General features: G+C 40.1%; 1 protein-coding gene across 3 annotated transcripts in view; it reads left to right on the top strand.

Moving 5' to 3' along the window:
- The window catches only part of LOC133660402 (uncharacterized), a 99742-nt gene that overhangs the window by 9891 nt on the left and 65209 nt on the right, over positions 1-24642 (top strand). The window contains exons 1-2 of one of the 3 annotated variants that reach the window (XM_062063880.1): positions 17963-18058; positions 19275-19607. In XM_062063880.1, the coding sequence (XP_061919864.1) occupies positions 18049-18058; positions 19275-19607 (343 nt within the window). In that variant the 5' untranslated portion in view covers positions 17963-18048. Of the gene's footprint in view, positions 1-17962; positions 18059-19274; positions 19608-24642 lie in introns of those variants that run through there. The other 2 variants (XM_062063881.1, XM_062063878.1) reach the window with 2 other exon arrangements.

Here is a 24642-nt window from a genome sequence, read left to right as displayed (position 1 = left end):
TGTCGATGAAAACTGTCCAAAAAAAATTTTTGTTAAGTTATTTATTATTAAAATAATAAAAATATTACGAGAATAAATTATGGTTGCAGGTTAAAAGACCATATTTGGCTCGAGCAGTTAAAAACGTAATAAGTGTATTGGCCTCTATTTTATTATGTAGTATATTTACCTACTATATTTACCTGCTTTGCATATCTTGACTTTGTTTACCAAAGGGTGAATGAAAATCCTCATCATTTTTCGATAAGGCAATCATTAAAGGCCTACTGAAAGCCACTACTACCGACCACGCAGTCTGATAGTTTATATATCAATGATGAAATCTTAACATTATAACACATGCCAATACGGCCGGGTTAACTTATAAAGTGACATTTTAAATTTGCCGCTAAACTTCCGGTTCGAAACGCCTCTGAGGATGACGTATGCGCGTGACGTGGCCCGGGGAACACGGGTATGCCTTCCACATTGAAGCCGATACGAAAAGGCTCTGTTTTCATTTCATAATTCCACAGTATTCTGGACATCTGTGTTCGTGAATCTGTTTCAATCATGTTCATTGCATTATGGAGAAGGAAGCCAAGCAAGCAAAGAAGAAAGTTGTCGGTGCGAAATGGACGTATTTTTCGAACGTAGTCAGCCACAACAGTACACAGCCGGCGCTTCTTTGTTTACATTCCCGAAAGATGCAGTCAAGATGGAAGAACTCGGATAACAGAGACTCTAACCAGGAGGACTTTTGATTTGGATACACAGACGCCTGTAGAGAACTGGGACAACACAGACTCTTACCAGGATTACTTTGATTTGGATGACAAAGACGCAGACGTGCTACTGTGAGTATGCAGCTTTGGCTTTTTTTTGCGTATGTACGTAACTTTTTTAAAATATATAAGCTTTATGAACCTTGGGTTAGGTGAACGGTCTTTTGGGCTGAGTGATTGTGTGTGTTGATCATGTGTTTGAATTGTATTGGCGTGTTCTATGGAGCTAGGAGCTAGCAGAGGAGCTAGCATAACACATACCGTACCTACGTGCGCGTCACGTACGTAACTTTTTAAAAATATATAAGCTTTATGAACCTTGGGTTAGGTGAACGGTCTTTTGGGCTGAGTGATTGTGTGTGTTGATCAGGTGTTTGAATTGTATTGGCGTGTTCTATGGAGCTAGGAGCTAGCAGAGGAGCTAGGAGCTAGCATAACAAACACGCAGGTGTTATTATGCAGGATTAATTTGTGGCATATTAAATATAAGCCTGGTTGTGTTGTGGCTAATAGAGTATATATATGTCTTGTGTTTATTTACTGTTGTAGTCATTCCCAGCTGAATATCAGGTACCGTGAGTATGCAGCCTTGGCTGCTAAACATTCGATAACTTGACCGTATGTGCGCGTCACGTACGTAACTTTTTAAAAATATATAAGCTTTATGAACCTTGGGTTAGGTAAACGGTCTTTTGGGCTGAGTGATGGTGTGTGTTGATCAGGTGTTTGAATTGTATTGGCGTGTTCTATGGAGCTAGGAGCTAGCAGAGGAGCTAGGAGCTAGCATAACAAACACGCAGGTGTTTTTATGCAGGATTAATTTGTGGCATATTAAATATAAGCCTGGTTGTGTTGTGGCTAATAGAGTATATATATGTCTTGTGTTTATTTACTGTTGTAGTCATTCCCAGCTGAATATCAGGTCACCCCCGGCTCTCACAGCATCTTCCCTATCTGAATAGCTTCAACTCCCCACTAGTCCTTCACTTGCACTTTACTCATCCACAAATCTTTCATCCTCGCTCAAATTAATGGGGAAATTGTCGCTTTCTCGGTCCGAATCTCTCTCACTTCATGCGGCCATCATTGTAAACAATAGGGAACTTTGCGTATATGTTCAACTGACTACGTCACGCTACTTCCGGTAGGGGCAAGCCTTTTTTTTATCAGATACCAAAAGTTGCAATCTTTATCGTCGTTGTTCTATACTAAATCCTTTCAGCAAAAATATGGCAATATCGCGAAATGATCAAGTATGACACATAGAATAGATCTGCTATCCCCGTTTAAATAAAAAAAATTCATTTCAGTAGGCCTTTAAGTAAGAAGTATTAGGAAGCAGTAATGGACGTCGGTGTTGAGGCGTCTAGCGCCCTCTGCTGCCTTGCTTAAGAACCCCAGTGATGACAAACATTCATTAATAAACACAAATCCAATGCAGCTCCTCATATTTTTGTTGATGACATTCTCTCTCTATTTCTCTCTGTCTCTCTCTTCTTCTCTCTCTTCCTCTCTCTCTCTCAGTGCAGTGTAACCTCCAATTTTGTTCTGTTTTGCTGTGAGTACGAGTGCACACAAGAACAGCGGAGGCATTATCTGGTTTAGGTCTAATCCCTAAACCCAAGTGTTTTACAGCCAGTGTAATTACATCTTCATAAATCCTATGGTTTAAACCTCGGCTTTCTTCCATTTCCAGAAGTGTCACCCTCCCGCTAATTATGTGTATTTGGTGAGGTTCGCATTGTGAACCATCAGGGGTCAAAGAAACGCTGTGCGTGCCTGCAAAAACAAATTATACTATATTATGCACCTTTGCGGAGAAATGTCACCCTCTCTCACTCTCTGTCTGCGGTGCCGCTCACCCGAGCAAGGAGAGCGCCTCTCAGATCTTAAATGCCAACAGAGTTTTCATTGCTTTATCGTCATTCGCAATCATTTCTACGTGGAGCGCCATGCTGCATGAGTTGCATGCCCATGTCTCCCCACAGTGATAAGACCACCTGTTTGACCACTGCCATTACTGGCAGTATATTTGCTATAATCATAGGCCATGATATCAATACGTGTAGTCCAGGGGTCACCAACGCGGTGCCCGCGGGCACCAGGTAGCCCGTAAGGACCAGATGAGTAGCCCGCTGGCCTGTTCTAAAAATAGCTCAAATAGCAGCACTTACCAGTGAGCTGCGTCTATTTTTTAAATTTTATTTATTTACCAGCAAGCTGGTCTCGCTTTGCCCGACATTTTTAATTCTAAGAGAGACAAAACTCAAATAGAATTTGAAAATTCAAGAAAATATTTTAAAGACTTGGTCTTCACTTGTTTAAATTAATTAATTAATTTCTTTACTTTGCTTCTTATAACTTTTAGAAAGACAATTTTAGAGAAAAAATACAACCCTAAAAATGATTTTAGGATTTTTAAGCACATATACATTTTTACCTTTTAAATTCCTTCCTCTTCTTTCCTGACAATTTAAATCAATGTTCAAGTAAATTTATTTTTTTATTGTAAAGAATAATAAATACATTTTGATTTAATTCTTCATTTTAGCTTCTGTTTTTTCGACGAAGAATATTTTTGAAATATTGTTTCAAACTTAATATGATTCAAATTCAAAACAATTATTCCGGCAAATCTACAAAATCTGTAGATTCAAATTTAAATCTTATTTCAAAGTCTTTTGAATTTCTTTTAAAATTTTTGTTCTGGAAAATCTAGAAGAAATAATGATTTGTCTTTGTTAGAAATATAGCTTGGTCCAATTTGTTATATATTCTAACAGAGTGTAGATTGGATTTTAACCTACCGTAATTTCCGGACTATAAGCCGCACCTGACTATAAGCCGCACCAGCTAAATTTAGGGGAACATACAGATTGCTCCATATATAAGCCGCACCCGACTATAAGCCGCAGGGTTTTGATGTGTAATTACCGTAGTATATAGGGGTTCCTGCTACCACGGAGGGGATTGTCGGGACAGAGATGACTGTTTGGGAACGCAAAGCGTCCCATTTATTAACAATAAATCTTTCAATCATTCAATCAAACTTTCACATCTTTGACATGGCGAACAGCATTCGTGCAGAGTACAAATAATACAACGGTGCAAAGTAATACAAAGTGCTCACCTGTACGTTATCAAAATAACCAGCCTACCGGTATATGAAAAGTCAGTCTTTAATCATTGTGTCATCGTCTTCCTCCTGCGTACTAAAACCACCGAAATCCTCTTCGTCGGTGTCGGAGAAGAACAGGCCGTAAATAAGCCGCACCCTTGTATAAGCCGCAGGGACCAGAACGAGGGGAAAAAGTAGCGGCTTATAGTCCGGAAATTACGGTATTTAAAACATGCCATCAAAATTCTAAAATTAATATTAATCAGGAAAAATTACTAATGATGTTCCATAAATAATTTTTTTAATTTTTTCAAAAAGATTGGAATTAGCTAGTTTTTTCTCTTCTTTTTTTCGGTTGAATTTTGAATTTTAAAGAGTCGAAATTGAAGATAAACTATGTTTCAAAATTTAATTGTCATTTTTTTCGTGTTTTCTCCTATTTTAAACCGTTCAATTAAGTGTAAATATCATTAATTATTAATAATAACATAGAGTTAAAGGTAAATTGAGCAAATTGGCTATTTCTGGCAATTTATTTAAGTGTGTATCAAACTGGTAGCCCTTCGCATTAATCACTACCCAAGAAGTAGCTCTTGGTTTCAAAAAGGTTGGTGACCCCTGGTGTAGTCTGTTCTAGGGCCAAACTGTTACCATCATAAAGCCTTTATTAGCTACGAATGCGTTAAAGTGAAGTGAATTCTAATTAAACATCTTTAAGCTACATTTAAACCAGTGTGGGTGACACTGCGAGTAAGATGGGTAGAGTGTCTTGCCCAAGGACACAAAGGCAGTGGCTAGGATGGCGGAAGCTGGAATTGAACCGATCATCTGAGCCAGGCCACCCTAGTAAGTAACATTTCAACAATCTTTCTATCGAGAATCATGTATAGAAAGCCAGAAAACGTCTAAACGTTTCCCACCAAGGGCCGCATGCGGAAAAGTCAAAGCATGTGGGGGCCATTTTCTGTTTTTTTTTTGCTTTGTAAAAAAAAAAAAAGCAAAACGCAGAATATATATACGTAATGTAAGGACAGCATTTTGTATCAGCTTTGTAAAGTGTATAATTATTAGTCATTAGTAGTGATGGGTAAATGATGCCTCAGTGAGTGTATGGCACACCCACTAACTGTATTGATACGGCGTCGGTGTTCCATAATGGTAATCTCCCAACTACTGGTTTAAAAAAGGTACTGCATTTGACGTCCAATTAAAATTAATAGTTAGACATATATATACATATATTGTGGAGGTTTCCCTCTTGTGTAGGTTCTCCTGGCCGACAGATATTCGGGAGCCCGGTAAACAGTGTGAACAAAGTTGTTTTATTTGCATGCACGCCTAGAGCGATTGCTTTCCAGCAATATATGTTTTGGCTTTTCAGTCCCGCGTGTCTCTCCCTGGCCCCAACTCCAACAACTTGTCTCGTTCCGGCTGCTGCTAATAAAGGCGACAGGTGATTAGATAACAAAGCCCAGCTGGGCCGTCTACTCACCTGCCGCTGTTTTCGAGGCCGGTCCTTGCACACTCTGCGCCGCGGCAGGCCCGCAGGCCACGCCAGGCCCGCAGGCCACGCCACCCTCCACAATATATATATATACGTATATATATACCTGTGTGTGTGTGTGTGTGTGTATATATATATATATATATACCTGTGTATATATATATATATATACTGTACATATATACATATAGGCAGCACATGGGTTAGTACGTGTGCCTTACAATACGAAGGTCCTGGGTTCGATCCTGAGCTCGGGATCTTTCTGTGAGGTGTTTGCATGTTCTCCCCGTGACTGTGTGGGTTCCCATACATACTCCTGCTTACTCCCAACTCCAAAGACATGCACCTGGGGAGGGATTGATTGGCAATACTAAATTGGCCCTAGTGTGTGAATGTGAAAGTGAATGTTGTCTGTCTATCTGTGTTGGCCCTGCGATGAGGTGGCGACTTGTCTAGGCTGTACCCCGCCTTCCGCCCATGTGCAGCTGGGATAGACTCCAGCACCCCCCGCAACCCCATAAGGGACCAGTGGTAGAAAATGGATGGATGGATGGATATATACATATATACATACATACATATATATATATACATATATATATATATATATATATATATATATATATATATATATATATATATATATATATATATATATATATACTGTACATACATATATATATATATATATATATATATATATATACTGTACATACATATATACATTTATATACATACATATATACATATATATATACATACATATATATACATACAGTATATGTGCATATATACATACATACTTTTATATATATATATATATGTATATATATGTATATATGTATATGTATATATATGTATATATATATATATATATATATGTATATATATATATATGTATATATATATGTATATATATATATATATATGTATATATATATATATATATATATATGTATATATATATATATATATATATGTATATGTATATACATATATATATATATATATATATATATATATATATATATATATATATATATATATATATATATATATATATATATATATATATATATATATACAGTGGGGCAAAAAAGTATTTAGTCAGCCACCCATTGACAATCAATGGGTGGCTGACTAAATACCTTTTTTGCCCCACTGTGTATAAATATATGTATGTATGTGTGTATGGTATTTTATTGTAAATAGATGTGCAGAAAGGAATAGGAAATGCACAAATCTGGTCAATGAGTAAAACAGGGAAAGAACACCATTGACCTTACCTGGCGCTGTAAGACCAAAACCCCTTTTACTTCGTTACATTTATATCGATGATGGTGACAAAAAACACTCCTCTGACTTTTTTCAGTCCGATCTTCACTTGTGAGTCCCAAGAAGCACTTCCTGATCAACACAGTTTGGTGCTTCACAGTCAAATGACACAGCAGTTGTATCGATCACATGTTTTGTTTTGTTTTTTGTTAAAGGGACACACAAGTCGAGTACTCGAAGTATGTACCTTTCAGCATTAATGATGCCTTCACAGATGTGTAGGTTACCCATGTCTTGGGCACTACTACACCCATATACCATCACAGATGCTGGCTTTTCAACTTTGCGCCTAAAACAATCCGGATGGTTCTTTTCCTCTTTGTTCCGGAGGACACGACGTCCACAGTTCCCAAAAACAATTTGAAATGTGGACTCGTCAGACCACAGAACTCTTTTCCACTTTGCATCAGTCCATCTTAGATGAGTTTGGGCCCAGTGAAGCCGGCAGTGTTTCTGGGTGTTGTTGATAAATGGCTTTGGCTTTGCTTAGTAGAGTTTTAGCTTGCACTTACAGATTTAGCGACGAACTGTAGTTACTGAAAGTGGTTTTCTGAACTGTTCCTGACCCCATGTGGTGATATCCTTTACACACTGATGTCGCTTTTTGATGCAGTACCGCCTTAGGGATCCAAGGTCCGTAATATCATCGCTTACATACAGTGATTTCTCCAGATTCTCTGAACCTTTTGATGATAATATGGACGGTCGTAGATGGTGAAATCCCAAAATTCCTTGCAATAGCTCGTTGAGAAATGTTGTTCTTAAACTGTTTGACAATTTGCTCGCGCATTTGTTCACAAAGTGGTGACCCTCTCCCCCATCCTTGTTTGTGAATGACTGAGCATTTCATGGAAGCTGCCTTTATACCCAATCATGGCACCCACCTGTTCCCAATTAGCCTGTTCACCTGTGGGATGTTCCAAATAAGTGTTTGAGGAGCATTCCTCAACTTTCTCAGTCTTTTTTGCCACTTGTGCCAGCTTCTTTGAAACACGTTGCAGGCATCAAATTCCAAATGAGCTAATATTGCAAAAAATAACAAAGTTTACCAGTTCGAACATTAAGTATCTTGTCTTTGCAGTCTTTTCAATTGAATATAGGTTGAAAAGGATTTGCAAGTCATTGTATTCTGTTTTTATTTACCATTTACACAACGTGCCAACTTCACTGGGTTTGGGTTTTGTACAAAAACAAGTGCATTCCGTTTACTTTCAAAGGTAAGAACAGTGTCTTTGTGTTTTGTCCTTGCCGAGAGACGAGTGTGTCCCGCTCACAGCTAGGAAGGGGATTCTTATGGTGCTGGTCGTCACGGTTTACCTGACACGTGAAACGTGACAAATTTGGGTCGTGCGCTATCTACTTGAGCCGCCAGATAGTAGTAGAGTGTTGAATGTCTTAAAACGTCTTTTGTGGCAATTCCAACTGTGAACACAGCGTCAGTTTCTATGCAGAGTGGCATCTTTCCCGCATTTTCAGCAGACTGCATTGGAAAATGATTAAACACCCCCCTCTTCCTTTCACACGAGATCCACCCAGGAATGGGGACATATGAATCCTTTCCCCACTGTAGCTACAATAGGTTATCCTCTTCTATGGTCGTTATCACAGTCTTTACATGTTTCTCGTAGCCGTTCTGTGGTGCCATTATAGGAACCCTATTTTTTTTCCATCCATTTTTCCTCCCTCTCCTCAAATAAGCCATTAAAACCTCCTTACCTTCACCCACTATAGTCTTGAACCTTATATCTATTTTTTTTGCTGGCCAATTCACACTCTTCACTCCCACTGATCGTTTGCACTTTCCTCCACCAATTTCAGTCCCTTTTCTTCTTTTATTCCTCGCTTTTGTCCACTTGTCCTTCGCCGCCATTAACCCCATCCATCCCTCCTCGGCTTCTCCGGGGAGGCCTGTGGCGGTGATAATGAGACAGATATTAGCCGGCAGGCAGTGGATCCATCCAAGGCTTATGGTGATTATTTACGCACAAACAGGTGGACACACGGCAGCTCCATTTTTTCCCACCTTCCCAGCTTCCCTGTCATCAGACACCCGCCATAACTCTCCACCCCAATCAGCCCAGTGCTAATTATGCACACACAAAAATGTGCAATGGTGCTCAGAGGAACTGATAACACCTCTAACTTAATTAAAGACGTTTATGGGATGTAAAAGACATGTAGCCCAGGGGTTGCCGTGCACCCACACTCACCCAAACGTCTTTATTTCATCTCTTTCCATCCCTGGCTTTCATGTTCTCACACGCACTCAGGGAAGACTCCCTTTGTAGAAGCGAAATGATGGAGGTCAGGAGTTTAAAGCCACGTTTTTTTCTCTTGTGGTTCGGTACTCTGGTCCAGACCAAAAATGGAATAAAAAAATTAAAAAATAATTTGTGCACACTTTGGTGGGCTTTGCAACATTAGGGATGAGTAATATACTGTAGCGATAATGATAAATAAGACAATATATTATTTGGTATATGAATTATACAAAACCCAAAACCAGTGAAGTTGGCACGTTGTGTATTTTTTGTAAATAAAAACAGAATGCAATGATTTGCAAATCCTTTTCAACTTTTATTCAATTGATTGAACTGCAAAGACATGATATTTAATGTTTGAACTGAGAAACAAAATGTTTTTCTGCAAATAATCATTAACTCAGAATTTAATGGCAGCAACACATTGCAAAAAAGTTGGCACAGGGGCATTTTTACCACTGTGTTACATGGCCTTTCCTTTTAACAACACTCACTAAACGTTTGGGAACTGAGGAGAGCAATTTTTGAAGCTTTTCAGGTGGAATTCTTTCCCATTCTTGCTTGATGTACAGCTTAAGTTGTTCAACAGTCCGGGGGTCTCCCTTGTGCTATTTTAGGCTTCATGCTGTGCCACACATTTTCAATGGGAGACAGGTCTGGACTACAGGCAGGCCAGTCTAGTACCCGCACTCTTTTACTATGAAGCCACGCTGTTGTAACACGTGGCTTGGCATTGTCTTGCTGAAATAAGCAGGGGCGCCCATGATAACGTTACTTGGATGGCAGCGTATGTGGCTCCAAAAGCTGTATGTACCTTTCAGCATTAATGGTGCCTTCACAGATGTGTAAGTTACCCATGTAGTTACTGAGAGTGGTTTTCTGAAGTGTTCCTGAGCCCATGTGGTGATATCCTTTACATACGGATGTTGCTTTTTGATGAAGTACAGCCTGAGGGCTCGAAGTTCCGTAATATTGTTTTTTAAGTACCAATGATACCCCAAAAGGGACAAGCTGTAGAAAATGGATGGAAGTAGAAATGATTGCCACACACACACTAGGTGTGGTGAAATTATTCTCTGCATTTGACCCATCACCGCTTACGTGCAGTGATTTCTCCAGATTCTCTGATCCTTTTGATGATATTCCTTGCAATAGCTGGTTGAGAAATGTTGTTCTTAAACTGTTCGACAATTTGCTCATCCATTTGTTCACAAAGTGGTGACCCTCGCCCCATCCTTGTCTGTGAATGACTGAGCATTTCATGGAAGCTGCTTTTGTACCCAATCATGGCACCCACCTGTTCCCAATTAGCCTGTTCACCTGTGGGATGTTCCAAATAAGTGTTTGATGAGCATTCCTCAACTTTCTCAGTCTTTTTTGCCACTTGCGCCAGCTTTTTTGAAACATGTTGCAGGCATCAAATTCCAAATGAGCTAATATTTGCAAAAAACAACAACAATTCTCAGTTGGAACATTAAATATCTTGTCTTTGCAGTCTATTCAATTGAATATGGCTTGAAAAGGATTTGCAAATCATTGTATTCTGTTTTTATTTACCATTTACACAACGTGCCAGAATCACTGGTTTTGGGGTGTGTACTTATTTAAAGGCCTACTGAAATTAATTTTTTTTATTTAAACGGGGATAGCAGATCCATTCTATGTGTCATACTTAATCATTTCGCGATATTGCCATATTTTTGCTGAAAGGATTTAGTAGAGAACATCGACGATAAAGTTGCAACTTTTGGTCGCTGATAAAAAAAGCCTTGCCTGTACCGGAAGTAGCGTGACGTCAACGGTTGAAAGGCTCCTCACATTTCCCCATTGTTTACAATGCAGCTAGAGCGATTTGGACCGAGAAAGCGACGATTACCCCATTAATTTGAGCGAGGATGAAAGATTCGTGGATGAGGAACGTTAGAGTGAAGGACTAGAGTGCAGTGCAAGACGTATCTTTTTTCGCTGTGACCGTAACTTAGGTACAAGCTGGCTCATTGGATTCCACACTCTCTCCTTTTTCTATTGTGGATCACGGATTTGTATTTTAAACCACCTCGGATACTATATCCTCTTGAAAATGAGAGTCGAGAACGCAAAATGGACATTCACAGTGACTTTTATCTCCACGACAATACATCGGCGAAACACTTTAGCTACGGAGCTAACGTGATAGCATCGTGCTTAACTGCAAATAGAAACAGACGAAATAAACCCCTGACTGGAAGGATAGATAGAAAATCAACAATACTATTAAACCATGGACCTGTAAATACACGGTTAATGCTTTCCAGCCTGGCGAAGCTTAACAATGCTGTTGCTAACGACGCCATTGAAGCTAACTTAGTATAACGGGACCTCACAGAGCTATGCTAAAAACATTAGCTATCCACCTACACCAGCCAGCCCTCATCTGCTCATCAACACCCGTGCTCACCTGCGTTCCAGCGATCGACGGTGCGACGAAGGACTTCACCCGATCACAGATGCGGTCGGCGGCCCGGAGACGGAGGAAGTTAAGGTGAGTTCGGCGGCTAGCGCGTCTGCTATCCATCTCAAAGTCCTCCTGGTTGTGTTGCTGTAGTACGCCGCTAATACACCGATCCCACCTACAGCTTTCTTCTTTGCAGTCTTCATTGTTCATTAAACAAATTGCAAAAGATTCACCAACACAGATGTCCAGAATACTGTGGAATTTTGAGATGAAAACAGAGTTTTTTGTAAAGGATTCAATGCGTCCGCATACTTCTGTTTCAACCATTGACGTCACGCGCATACGTCATCATACATAGACATTTTAAACCGGAAGTTTAGCGGGAAATTTAAAATTGCACTTTATAAGTTAACCCGGCCGTATTGGCATGTGTTGCAATGATAAGATTTCATCATTGATATATAAACTATCAGACTGCGTGGTCGGTAGTAGTGGCTTTCAGTAGGCCTTTAAATAAAATAACTCGGTCAAAAGATTTCAATGTGTGTATAAGTATTTTTGAACACATTCAACAATACAACACGAAGAATTATAACATTGATCATTTTAGTCACAATTACCATGATATTAAATTTCCATATTGTTGCATCCCTAGAGTGCACCAAGATATTAAGCACAATACACATAAATAGGGTTGCGTGATATAGTGACATATATAAGTGACATACATGTGGCCGAAAATAGAGCATTTACTATCGTTATATCAGGATAATTAATGCATGTTGGTGACAACGACCGCGTCCTCAAGGCAATGTTGCATTCTTGTCGCCTCCACAGCAGCAAAGCCACTTCAAAAGTCAACAATCCTCACCTCTGTGGCGGAAAATAAACAAATCCCACTATCACTGAAGGACGAGGAACTGCTAAACATGCTACACTACACATCCTAGGAAGACATGCTAACACCGCTAACCCCTAGCAAAAGCTCTTGAATGTAAACAAAGGCGGGCGGATCGATGCAATTATCCACAGCAACGATACCAAGTAGGGTTGTACGGTGTACCAGTATTAGTATAGTATCGCGATACTAATTAATCAAATTCTGTACTATACCGCCTCTAAAAAGTAACGGTCCCCCACCCCCCCGTCGTCCTCACGTCCTGACATTGCTGGTTTACGAGCAGAGGAGCATGTTCGGCAGCGCACAATCACGAAGTACTTACAAGCAGACACAGTGTGTAGACAGAAAGGAAAGAACGGAGGCTTTTTGGCGTAAAAACTAACGAGAAAGGTGAAGTTATAACACTGAAACTCCCTCAGGAAGAGGTGCTTTAAGAAATGGCTAGCTAGCTCGCGGCTAACGTCCGTTGGCAGTGTTGTAGCTATTTCTAAATCACTAATCCTCGCCTCCATGGCGACAAATAAAGTAAGTTTCTTACAAGTATCATCCCTGCAGGACGAGGAATAGCTAAACATGCTTCACTACACACCGTAGCTCACCGGCGTCACAATGTAAACAAACGCCATGCTTGGATCTATACCTATATCCGTCAGTCTACCCCAGGGCAGCTGTGGCTACGAAAGTAGCTTACCACCACCAGGTGTGAATGACTCATGGGTTCAGAAAAACATGTAAAGCGACTTTGGGTACTTAGAAAAGCGCTATATAAATCCCAGGTATTATTATTATTATACCTAACATCCACTGTAATGATACCAAGTACAGGAGCGTATTGAGTCGATACTACTATGATTACATCGATATTGTTTAGCATCACAAAATCTGCTTTCGTTTTTTTTAACATTTATATTATGTTTAAAAACTCAGGAAATATGTCCCTGGACACATGAGGACTTTGAATATAACCAATGTATGATCCTGTAACTACTTGGTATCGGATTGATACCCAAATTTGTGGTATCATCCAAAACTAATGTAAAGCATCAAACACCAGAAGAATAAGTGATTATTACATTTTAATAGAAGTGTAGATAGAACATGTTAAAACAGAAAGTAAGCAGATAAAAAAAAACAAGTGGATTAATAATCATTTTTTACAGCTTGTCCTTCATAATGTTGACAAAATAATAGAATGATAAATGACACAATATGTTACTGCATATGTCAGCAGCTAAATTAGGAGCCTTTGTTTGAGGCGTCAAAGGTCCGTATCCAGGCGGGAGGTCGAGATCCAAAAGGGGCAGCCAGGGAACCAGAGGGGTACACGGGGAGACGAGACACACAGCTCGCAATCACGGAGGAGGAGAAAACACAGACAGAGAGAGCATAGAGCTAGATACGAGTCGCTTGCTGTACAGGAACAGGTTGCTATGTTCTGGCCCGGAACGCAGGTTTGCATTGGTTTAAGAAGGCGAGGAAGCTCATCAGTGACAGGTGTGTAGAGCAGTGTTTTTCAACCTTTTTTGAGGCAAGGCACATTTTTTTCATGAAAAAATCCGGAGGCACACCACCAGCAGGAAACGTTCAAAAACTCCACCAGGTCGTCGTGCCTTATTTTGAGTTTGTTGGTGTTTTCCTGTGTGTAGTGCTTTAGTTCTTGTCTTGCGCTGTTATTTTGGTGGCCCTTCCTGTTTTGTTGGTGTTTTCCTGTAGCAGTTTCATGTCTTCCTTTGAGCGCTATTCCCCACACCCGCTTCGTGTTAGCAAGCAAGGCTATTTACGTTGTTGCTATCCTTCTTTGTGTGGACATTGTTGATTGTCATGTCATGTACGGATGTACTTTGTGGGCGCCGTAAGTTTTTGCTGTCGTCCAGCATTCTGTTTCTGTTTACTTTGTAGCCAGTTCAGTTTTACTTTCGTTTTGCATAGCCATTGCCTTTTCCTTTTCCTTTCCCTTTCGTTAATTTTTGGTTTAAGCATTACATACCTTTTTACCTGCACGCTGCCTCCCGCTGTGGTCTACATATTGGGATCACAACAAACCATCCTCGTCTCATTCGACACATTCCGACTTTTACAAAACAATTAACTACCTGCTGCCACCTACTGACATAGAGTATTACAGGGTTGCCCTGCCGAGTTTTACACAGCACAGACAATAACTAACGGCACATTATTTGCAGATTATAATTATTGGTGTTTCGGGCACGTCCGACCGGTAGGAGGCCACGGGGAAGACCCAGGACACGTCGGGAAGACTATCTCTCCCGACTGGCCTGGGAACGCCTCAGGATCCCCCGGGAGGAGCTGGACGAAGTAGCTGGGGAGAGGGAAGTCTGGGTTTCCCTGCTTAGGCTGCTGCCCCCGCGACCCGACCTCGGATAAGCGGAAGAAGATGGATGGGTTTGCAAAAAATATTTTTGGGACCAATTAGGTGAAGTTGCATAATTTCGCACGGCACACCAGACTTTATTTCACGGCACACTAGTGTGCGGCGGCACAGTGGTTGAAAAACACTGGTGTAGAGTGCTGATTGAGCCAATTGATTGCTGCAGCCGGAGTGGCGTGCATAGGTGCGCTCTTGGAGGTGCGCATTTTGGATGTTTTTTAGTGTGTTGTATGTCGATTGATGTCACGGTTGCCATTAGTTCCATATTTAGCTGACTTTTATATTGGTTTATTTACCAGTTAGAATTCATTCTTGTCTCTTATATGGATTGTAAATTATTGACAAAAGAAAAAGAAAAAAAGGGCAGTTCCCCTTTAAGGGAGCAGGAGACAATTCAAGACACTAAGTGTAAAATCTACATCAAATTAGATGAAGAACTGTAAGAATCCAAAGTACTTGTTGGCAAAAGGCATGAAGAAACACGTCTTTATTTTATGCAGATGTGCTTTTGGTCCCGATGACAAAAATAATAGTTTAAACTAGGGATGTCCGATAATATCGGCTATCGGCCGATAAATGCGTTAAAATGTAATATCGGAAATTATCGGTATCGTTTTTTTTATTATCTGTATCGTTTTTTGTTTTTTTTTGTTTGTTTTTTATTTTATTAAATCAACATAAAAAACACAAGATACACTTACAATTAGTGCACCAACCCAAAGAAAACTCCCTCCCCCCCATTTCTTTCTGTTATCAATATTCTGGTTCCTACATTATATATCAATATATATCAATACAGTCTGCAAGGGATACAGTCCGTAAGCACACATGATTGTGCGTGCTGCTGGTCCACTAATAGTACTAACCTTTAACAGTTAATTTTACTCATTTTCATTAATTACTAGTTTCTATGTAACTGTTTTTATATTGTTTTACTTTCTTTTTTATTCAAGAAAATGTTTTTCATTTAGTTATCTTATTTTATTATTTTTTTAAAAAAGTACCTTATCTTCACCATACATGGTTGTCCAAATTAGGCATAATAATGTGTTAATTCCACGACTGCATATATCGGTTGATATCGGTATAGGTTGATATCGGTATCGGTAATTAAAAATTAAAGCCATTATCGGACATCCCTAGTTTAAACGCTAAGCCAGATCTGGGCAAAATACGGCCCTCGGGCTACATATTTTTTTTAGACCTTCAACATCAAAACTGTCGGCGCCATTATCATATGCAGTGCTGTTTTTTAATTACCGTAAGTCTTGAACTAATAGAAAGTGCTTCAATGGTTATGAGTGATAATCGAGTTATTACGGTAATCTTCGTCAGAGCAGCTCATACGAGGAACAAAGCAGAGTGGGCGGGGTTTGTTTTCAGAGCAGCCAGCCCGAAACGCATGTGTCAGAAACAGATGCGGGAGCAAATTCTTACGTGAAAATACATCATATTGTAGGTGGTTATTACACTTTGCATTCATATTTTGCTGTTTGTTACATTTTTGTCGTGTTTTTCTTGATTGTAAAAGATACACAACTATCAAGGAGCTGGTCTGAGAAGTAAAAGGGGAGCGATGTTCATATGTTGTTAATATTCAGTGTTTTAATGTTCGTAGTCTATATTGTAAATCCCGCTTTCTTTATTTTTAATGTACATTTTGGGTGTCCCGTTCAGTAAAAAAACTGTAAAATTCCTTTGCGTTTTTTTTTCCAGGTGGTCTGTCATAACGTTTTTAAAATTCTATCGGACATTGTGACTTTTGGTATCAGTGTTCCTGAAAAAAAAAGGGACCCAAACACACATAATGTACAGCAGGTTTTTACAGCTAAATGTGTATATATTAGAGATGTCCGATAATATCGATCTGCCGATAGTATCGGCCGATAAATGCGTTAAAATGTAATATCGGAAATTATCGGTATCGGTTTTTTATTATCAGTATCGGGTTGTTTTTTTTTTGTTTGTTTTTTTTTAAAATTAAATCCACATAAAAAACACAAGATACACTTACAATTAGTGCACCAACCCACCCCATTTACACTCATTCACACTCATTCACACAAAAGGGTTGTTTCTTTCTGTTATTAATATTCTGCTTCCTACATTATATATCAATATATATCAATACAGTCTGCAAGGGATACAGTCCGTAAGCACACATGATTGTGCGTGCTGCTGGTCCACTAATAATACTAACCTTTAACAGTTAATTTTACAAATTTTCATTCATTACTAGTTTCTATGTAACTGTTTTTATATTGTTTTACTTTATTTTTTATTCAAGAAAATGTTTTTAATTTATTTATCTTATTTTATTTGATTAATTTTTTAAAAAAGTACCTTATCTTCACCATACCTGGTTGTCCAAATTAGGCATAATAATGTGTTAATTCCACGACTGTATATATCGGTTGATATCGGTATCGGTTGATATCGGTATCGGTAATTAAAGAGTTGGACAATATCGGCATATCGGATATCGGCAAAAAGCCATTATCGGACATCCCTAGTATATATCATTTATACACACATACCCCTTGGCCCCACCAGACATATTTTTTCTCTCAATGTGGCCCCTGAGTCAAAATATTTGCCCAGTTTGCGCTAAGCTAACCTTTTTTTTTTTTGGTGAACGCAGCCTTAGAGCAGTGTTTTTCAACCACTGGTGTACCGTGAGATACGGTCTGGTGTGGCGTGGGACATTTTCTAATTTCACCTATTTGGGTTAACATTTTTTTTTGCAAACCAGTAATTATAGTCTGCAAATGATGTGTTGTTGTTGAGTGTCGATGCTGTCTAGAGCTAGGCAGAGTAACCGTGTAATACTCTTCCATATCAGTAGGTGGCAGCCGGTAGCTAATTGCTCTGTAGATGTCAGAAACAGCGGGAGGCGGTGTGCAGGTGAAAAAGTGTCTAATGGTTAAACCGAAAATAAACAAAAGGTGAATACCCCTAAGACAGGGGTCGGCAACCCGCGGCTCTAGAGCCGCATGCGGCTCTTTAGCGCCGCCCTAGTGGCTCTCTGGAGCTTTTTAAAAAATGTATGAAAAATGGAAAAAGATGAGGGGGAAAAAATATATTTTTTGTGTTAATATGGTTTCTGTAGGAGGACAAACATGACACAAACCTCCCTAATTGTTATAAAGCACACTGTTTATATTAAACGTGCTTCACTGATTCGAGTATTTGGCGAGCGCCGTTTTGTCCTACTAATTTTGGCGGTCCTTGAACTCACCGTAGTTTGTTTATATGTATAACTTTCTCCCGACTTTCTAGGACGTGTTTTATGCCACTTCTTTTTCCGTCTCATTTTGTCCACCAAACTTTTAATGTGCGTGAATGCACAAAGGTGAGTTTTGTTGATGTTATTGACTTGTGTGGAGTGCTAATCAGACATATTTGGTCACTGCATGACTGCAAGCTTATTCGATGCTAACAAGCTATTTAGGCTAGCTGTATGTACATATTGCATCATTATGCCTCATTTGTAGCTATATTTGAGGTCATTTAGTTTCCTTTAAGTCCTCTTAATTCAATTTATATCTCATGACACACTATCTGTATGTAATATGGCTGAATTTTTTGCGGCTCCAGACAGATTTGTTTTTGCATTTTTGGTCCAATATGGCTCTTTCAACATTTTGGGTTGCCGACCCCTGCCCTAAGAAAAGGCATTGAAGCTTAGGGAAGGCTATGCAGAACGAAACTAAAACTGAACTGGCTACAAAGTAAACAAAAACAGAATGCTGGACGACAGCAAAGACTTACTGTGGAGCAATGACGGCGTCCACAAAGTACATCCGAACATGAGATGACAATCCCCACAAAGAAGGATAAAAACAACAGAAATATCCTTGATTGCTAAAACAAAGTAGATGCGGGAAATATCGCTCAAAGGAAGACGTGAAACTGCTACAGGAAAACACCAAAAAAAGAGAAAAAGCCACCAAAATAGGAGCGCAAGACAAGAACTAAAACACTACACACAGGAAAACAGCAAAAAACCCAAAATAAGTCAGGGTGTGATGTGACAGGTGGTGACAGTACACTTAGTTTGAGACAAGAGCTATAGTGATGCATGGTTGGTTATGGTTTAAAGTCATATCCAACAATTGCGACAACGACACTTTTTTACTGTCAACTGAGTTTAGTTTTTTAATGATTTCTGCTGGTGGTGTGCCTCCGCATTTTTTCAACGCAAAAAATGTGCCTTAATTGTTAAAGATAGTTTTTCTTTTTTTTAGGGCTATCAGGCCCACGCACACATGATGTTTCCTGTCCATGCATCCTGTTAGGCTGGAAGATGCACGACACTCACACAAATATTTAGTTTGCCGTGGCAGCCCGAGTGTTTATATGCGATGGAGTGTTTTTTCCTCACCTTTGTCCTCGTCGCCTCGACATTGTGTTATCCCGCTCGCGTCGGCGCCAAAGGTATTCAGGTTTTTTTCCGAGAAGTTCTATACATGTTGTGATGTGCCGTGCCAACCTGCATTGAGCGGCCTTTCCAGTGACTCAGTTGGAGATACATTGTGTGATTTTATTTGTCTTTTTTTCCCTTTTAGACTGGGATGAAGTCATGGTGGGACAATTGAACCACGCCATCCTCTTAATATGCATCGATAGGGAAGCGAAGGGCGCCGTGGACATCAACTGGATGGTCAAGCCACTCGGTGCGGATGACTGGAAACTGGCGCTGTCGGCCAACGAACGCGGAAAATTCTCCGGCGCCGCCTACCATCCCTCCATGCGCCTGGCTGACCCGAACTTCTATGACACGGGGGATTTCACTCTATTCTTCCAACCCACAATGCACGATGTTGGCCTTTACAAGTGCTTCATTAAGCAGCAGGGGAGGATAGTCAAGACAAAGACAATACTTGTGGCCTTCATGTACGGTAGGAACTTACAACCCAAGGGTGTGGTCATGATTTTGTTTGTTCCCGACATACTTGTGAGTGAATTGTGAGTTATATTTGTATAGCGCTTTTCTCTAGTGACTCAAAGCGCTTTTACATAGTGAAACCCAATATCTAAGTTACATTTAAACCAGTGTGGGTGGCACTGGGAGCAGGTGGGTAAAGCGTCTAGCCCAGGGTTTGGCAACCCAAAATGTTGAAAGAGCCATATTGGACCAAAAATACAAAAACAAATCTGTCTGGAGCCGCAAAAAATTAAAAGCCATATTACATGTGTCATGAGATATAAATGTAATTAAGAGGACTTAAAGGCCTACTGAAAGCCACTACTACCGACCACGCAGTCTGATAGTTTATATATCAATGATGAAATCTTAACATTGCAACACATGCCAATACGGCCGGGTTAACTTATAAAGTGACATTTTAAAATTCCCGGGAAATATCCGGCTGAAACATCGCGGTATGATGACGTATGCGCGTGACGAAGTCCGAGTAACGGAAGTTATGGTAACCCGTAGAATCCTATACAAAAAGCTCTGTTTTCATTTCATAATTCCACAGTATTCTGGAAATCTTTTGCAATTTTTTTAATGAACAATGAAGGCTGCAAAGAAGACAGTTGTAGGTGGGATCAGTGTATTAGCAGCGGACTACAGCAACACAACCAGGAGGACTTTGTTGGAGCGCTAGCCGCGCTAGCCGCGCTAGCCGCGCTAGCCGCCGACTTCACCTTGACTTCCTACGTCTCCGGGCCGCCAAACGCATCGGGTGAAGTCCTTCGTCCTTCTGCCGATCGCTGGAACGCAGGTGAGCACGGGTGTTGATGAGCAAATGAGGGCTGGCTGGCGTAGGTGGAGAGCTAATGTTTTTAGCATAGCTCTGTGCAGTCCGGTTGCTAAGTTAGCTTCAATGGCGTCCTTAGCACAGCATTGTTAACCTTCGACAGCCTGGAAAGCATTAACCGTGTATTTACATGTCCACGGTTTAATAGTATTGTTGATTTTCTATCTATACTTCCCGTCAGGGGTTTATTTCTTTTGTTTCTATATGCAGTTAAAGCAAGATGCTATCACGTTAGCTCGTAGCGAAAGCATTTCGCCGATGTAAAAGGCACTGAATGTCCATTTCGCGTTCTCGACTCTCATTTTCAAGAGGATATAGTATCCCAGGTGGTTTAAAATACAAATCTGTGATCTACAATAGAAAAAGGAGAGTGTGTGGAATCCAATGAGCCAGCTTGTACCTAAGTTACGGTCAGAGCGAAAAAAGATACGTCCATCGCTGCCTCTCAAGTCATTCACTGTAACGTTCCTCATCTACGAATCTTTCATCCTCGCTCAAATTAATGGGGTAATCATCACTTTCTCGGTCCGAATCTCTCTCGCTCCATTGTAAACAACGGGGAATTGTGAGGAATACTAGCTCCTGTGACGTCACGCTACTTCCGGTACAGGCAAGGCTTTTTTTTTATCAGCGAGCAAAAGTTGCGAACTTTATCGTCGATTTTCTCTACTAAATCCTTTCAGCAAAAATATGGCAATATCGCGAAATGATCAAGTATGACACATAGAATGGATCTGCTATTCCCGTTTAAATAAAAAAAAATCATTTCAGTAGGCCTTTAAAGGAAACTAAATGACCTCAAATATAGCTACAAATGAGGCATAATGATGCAATATGTACATATCGCTAGCCTAAATAGCATGTTAGCATCGATTAGCTTGCAGTCATGCAGTGACCAAATATGTCTGATTAGCACTCCACACAAGTCAATAACATCAACAAAACTCACCTTTGTGCATTCACGCACAACGTTAAAAGTGTGGTGGACAAAAATGAGACAGAAAAAGTGGCATAAAACACGTCCTAGAAAGTCGGAGAAAGTTATACATGTAAACAAACTATACGGTGAGTTCAAGGACCGCCAAAATAAGTAGGACAAAAGGGCGCTCGCCAAATACTCGAATCAGTGAAGCATGTTTAATTTAAACAGTGTGCTTTATAACAATTAGGGAGGTTTGTGTCATATTTGTCCTCCTACAGAAACCATACTAAAACAAAAAAATTGATTTTTTTTCCCCCTCATCTTTTTCCATTCTTCATACATTTTTGAAAAATCTCCAGAGAGCCACTAGGGCGGCGCTAAAGAGCCGCATGCGGCTCTAGAGCCGCGGGTTGCCGACCCCCGGTCCAGCCCAAGGACACAACGGCAGTGACTAGGATGGCGGAAGCGGGGATCGAACCTGGAACCCTCAAGTTGCTGGCACGGCCACTCTACCAACCGAGCTATACTGCCCCTACTTGACAAAGTTAATCCAAGGAACACGACTTGTTTCTACTATGCAAATTAACATACCTGAAAAGAAACTAGAAGAAGCAGAGCTTATTGAATCATACTACTTCCCAAAAACTAAACAATTACTATAGTCCAGTGGTGTCAAAGTCAAGGCCCGCGGGCCAGATACGGCCCGCAAATGAATTATCTATGGCCCCCACAAGTACATATACACACATATACACTACCGTTCAAAAGTTTGGGGCCACCCAAACAATTTTGTGGAATAGCCTTCATTTATAAGAACAAGATCAGACTGTCGAGTTTCAGGTGAAAGTTCTCCTTTTCTGGCCATTTTGAGCGTTTAATTGACCCCACAAATGTGATGCTCCAGAAACTCAATCTGCTCAAAGGAAGGTCAGTTTTGTAGCTTCTGTGACGAGCTAAACTGTTTTCAGATGTGTGAACATGATTGCACAAGGGTTTTCTAATCATCAATTAGCCTTCTGAGCCAATGAGCCAAACACATTGTACCATTAGAACACTGGAGTGATAGTTGCTGGAAATGGGCCTCTATACACCTATGTAGATATTGCACCAAAAACCAGACATTTGCAGCTAGAATAGTCATTTACCACATTAGCAATGTATAGAGTGTACTTCTTTAAAGTTAAGACTAGTTTAAAGTTATCTTCATTGAAAAGTACAGTGCTTTTCCTTCAAAAATAAGGACATTTCAATGTGACCCCAAACTTTTGAACGGTAGTGTACATACCAGTGGCGTGCGGTGAGGTTAATGTCTGGTGAGGCACTGCATCATCACAGTCAGATTTACAAACATATGAACCCTAAATAGTATCTTATTCACCATGTGATTGGCAGCAGTTAACGGGTTATGTTTAAAAGCTCATACCAGCATTCTTCTCTGCTTGGCACTCAGCATCAAGGGTTGGAATTGGGGGTTAAATCACCAAAAATTATTCCCGGGCGCGGCGCCGCTGCTGCCCCACTGCTCCCCTCACCTCCCAGGGGGTGAACAAGGGGATGGGTCAAATGCAGAGGACAAATTTCACCACACCTAGTGTGTGTGTGACAATCATTGGTACTTTAACTTAACTTTAACTTTACACATACAAACTGTAGCACACAAAAAAGCACATTTAATAAAAAAAACGTTATTATGGTCTTACCTTTACTTATAAGTGCGGGAACAGTGGTGTTCGTGTTGGAGGAGTTGTGAATGAATGAAATATGACATCCGTGCTGCAGTCTGCAGGTGTACCTAATGTTGTGTCCCAGCGGTCGTTCGCGGCTTCTCCAGCGCGAGCATTGTTGTTTTTGCACTCTTTGGCTTCTTGTTAAGTGACTTTTTTTGGGTGGATTCGGTCTTGCACGTGGAGGGTTTGGGTGTGGGCTTTGGTTGGTGTGGCTGCGGCGCTCCCGTCGGGCGGTGCATTCTGCGGCGGAGGAGCTTGGCACCAGGAGGCGGGGTTATGAGACGAGCCTCCAGTTTTATGATCGCTCAGCACAAGAAATACGTTACACACATACAGTTGTTGACAAAATACACGGTACATTATATACCTCAGCTAACTCAACTATGGAAATGTATAATATAATTCATATAGCAATACGGTCTCACTGCACAGCAGGCCAGCAGTTAGCCGAGTCATTGCGCACAATCCATGGTGAGGCACAACGCAGTGACGTGCCTCAACTGGCTGCTGATCACCGCACCGTCTCTTCTCAGAATTTGAACGGCAAATGTGAAAACAAAAATAAAAATAATCTAAAACTGGTGAAGTTAAATGGAAAATAGCTTTAGTATAATCACTGGATACATATAACAATTTAATTATTATTTTTTTCTTTTTACTTTTTTTTTTCTCTAGTGACTGCACACCACTGATACATACACTCATGCACATAATCACGTTTCATCCAACTTATATTAACGTTGTTGCCCTATGGGAAACTGGGTAACACATGGCACACTGACAAAGCTTAACCTATTGTTACTATAACAATCTACAAGGTTAATATAGGTTGCTTCTTTTTCTTCCCCTCCATTTTTCGGTATTAACTTTTTATCTCTAGTTATCATTGCGTATATGTATTGTTGCATTTGAACAACTGTGTTGTTGATAATAGAGGTAAATTATTGGTATTGTTCATTATCAACAGCGCTATTTCTGTTGGTATTTGTATTGCTCCATTTGTAGTGTAAAAATGCTCATTGTCATTTCTGTATTATTATTTATTTCGCTAACTGCTTCTTTGCTATCACTTTTACCATCATACTTGTACATATCGTATGTGCTGAGGTTGCTCTATTGTTGTTGTTGTTGTTTTTGTCTCTCTATCTAATCCCCCTCTTGTCCCCACAATTCCCCCCTCTGTCTTCCTTTTTTTCTCTTTCTATCCCCTCCTGCTCCGGCCCGGCTGCACCAAATGATAATATAAATACATTTAATAAAGTCAAATACAAATAAGGCAACAAGAGAAGTATCCTACACTTCTCTTTTGTAAAGTAAATCTGAACAGCCGATATAGGTATCTACATCTACTATATGATTTGCCTGAGAAGCTGGACAGGACAAAAAAAAAAAAAAATCTATGGCCCCCGGGATGATATTTGATTAGTATTAGTATTAAAAATGGGGTCCCACAGTAAATTTTTGGGGTCCCACTTTTTTGTAACCGTTTTGAGAACAAATGATAAATGTGTGCATTATC

The sequence above is a fragment of the Entelurus aequoreus genome, linkage group LG11 (genome assembly GCF_033978785.1).
Source record: "Entelurus aequoreus isolate RoL-2023_Sb linkage group LG11, RoL_Eaeq_v1.1, whole genome shotgun sequence".
Lineage (NCBI taxonomy): Eukaryota > Metazoa > Chordata > Actinopteri > Syngnathiformes > Syngnathidae > Entelurus > Entelurus aequoreus.
This window is presented reverse-complemented; position numbering and strand designations above follow the sequence as displayed.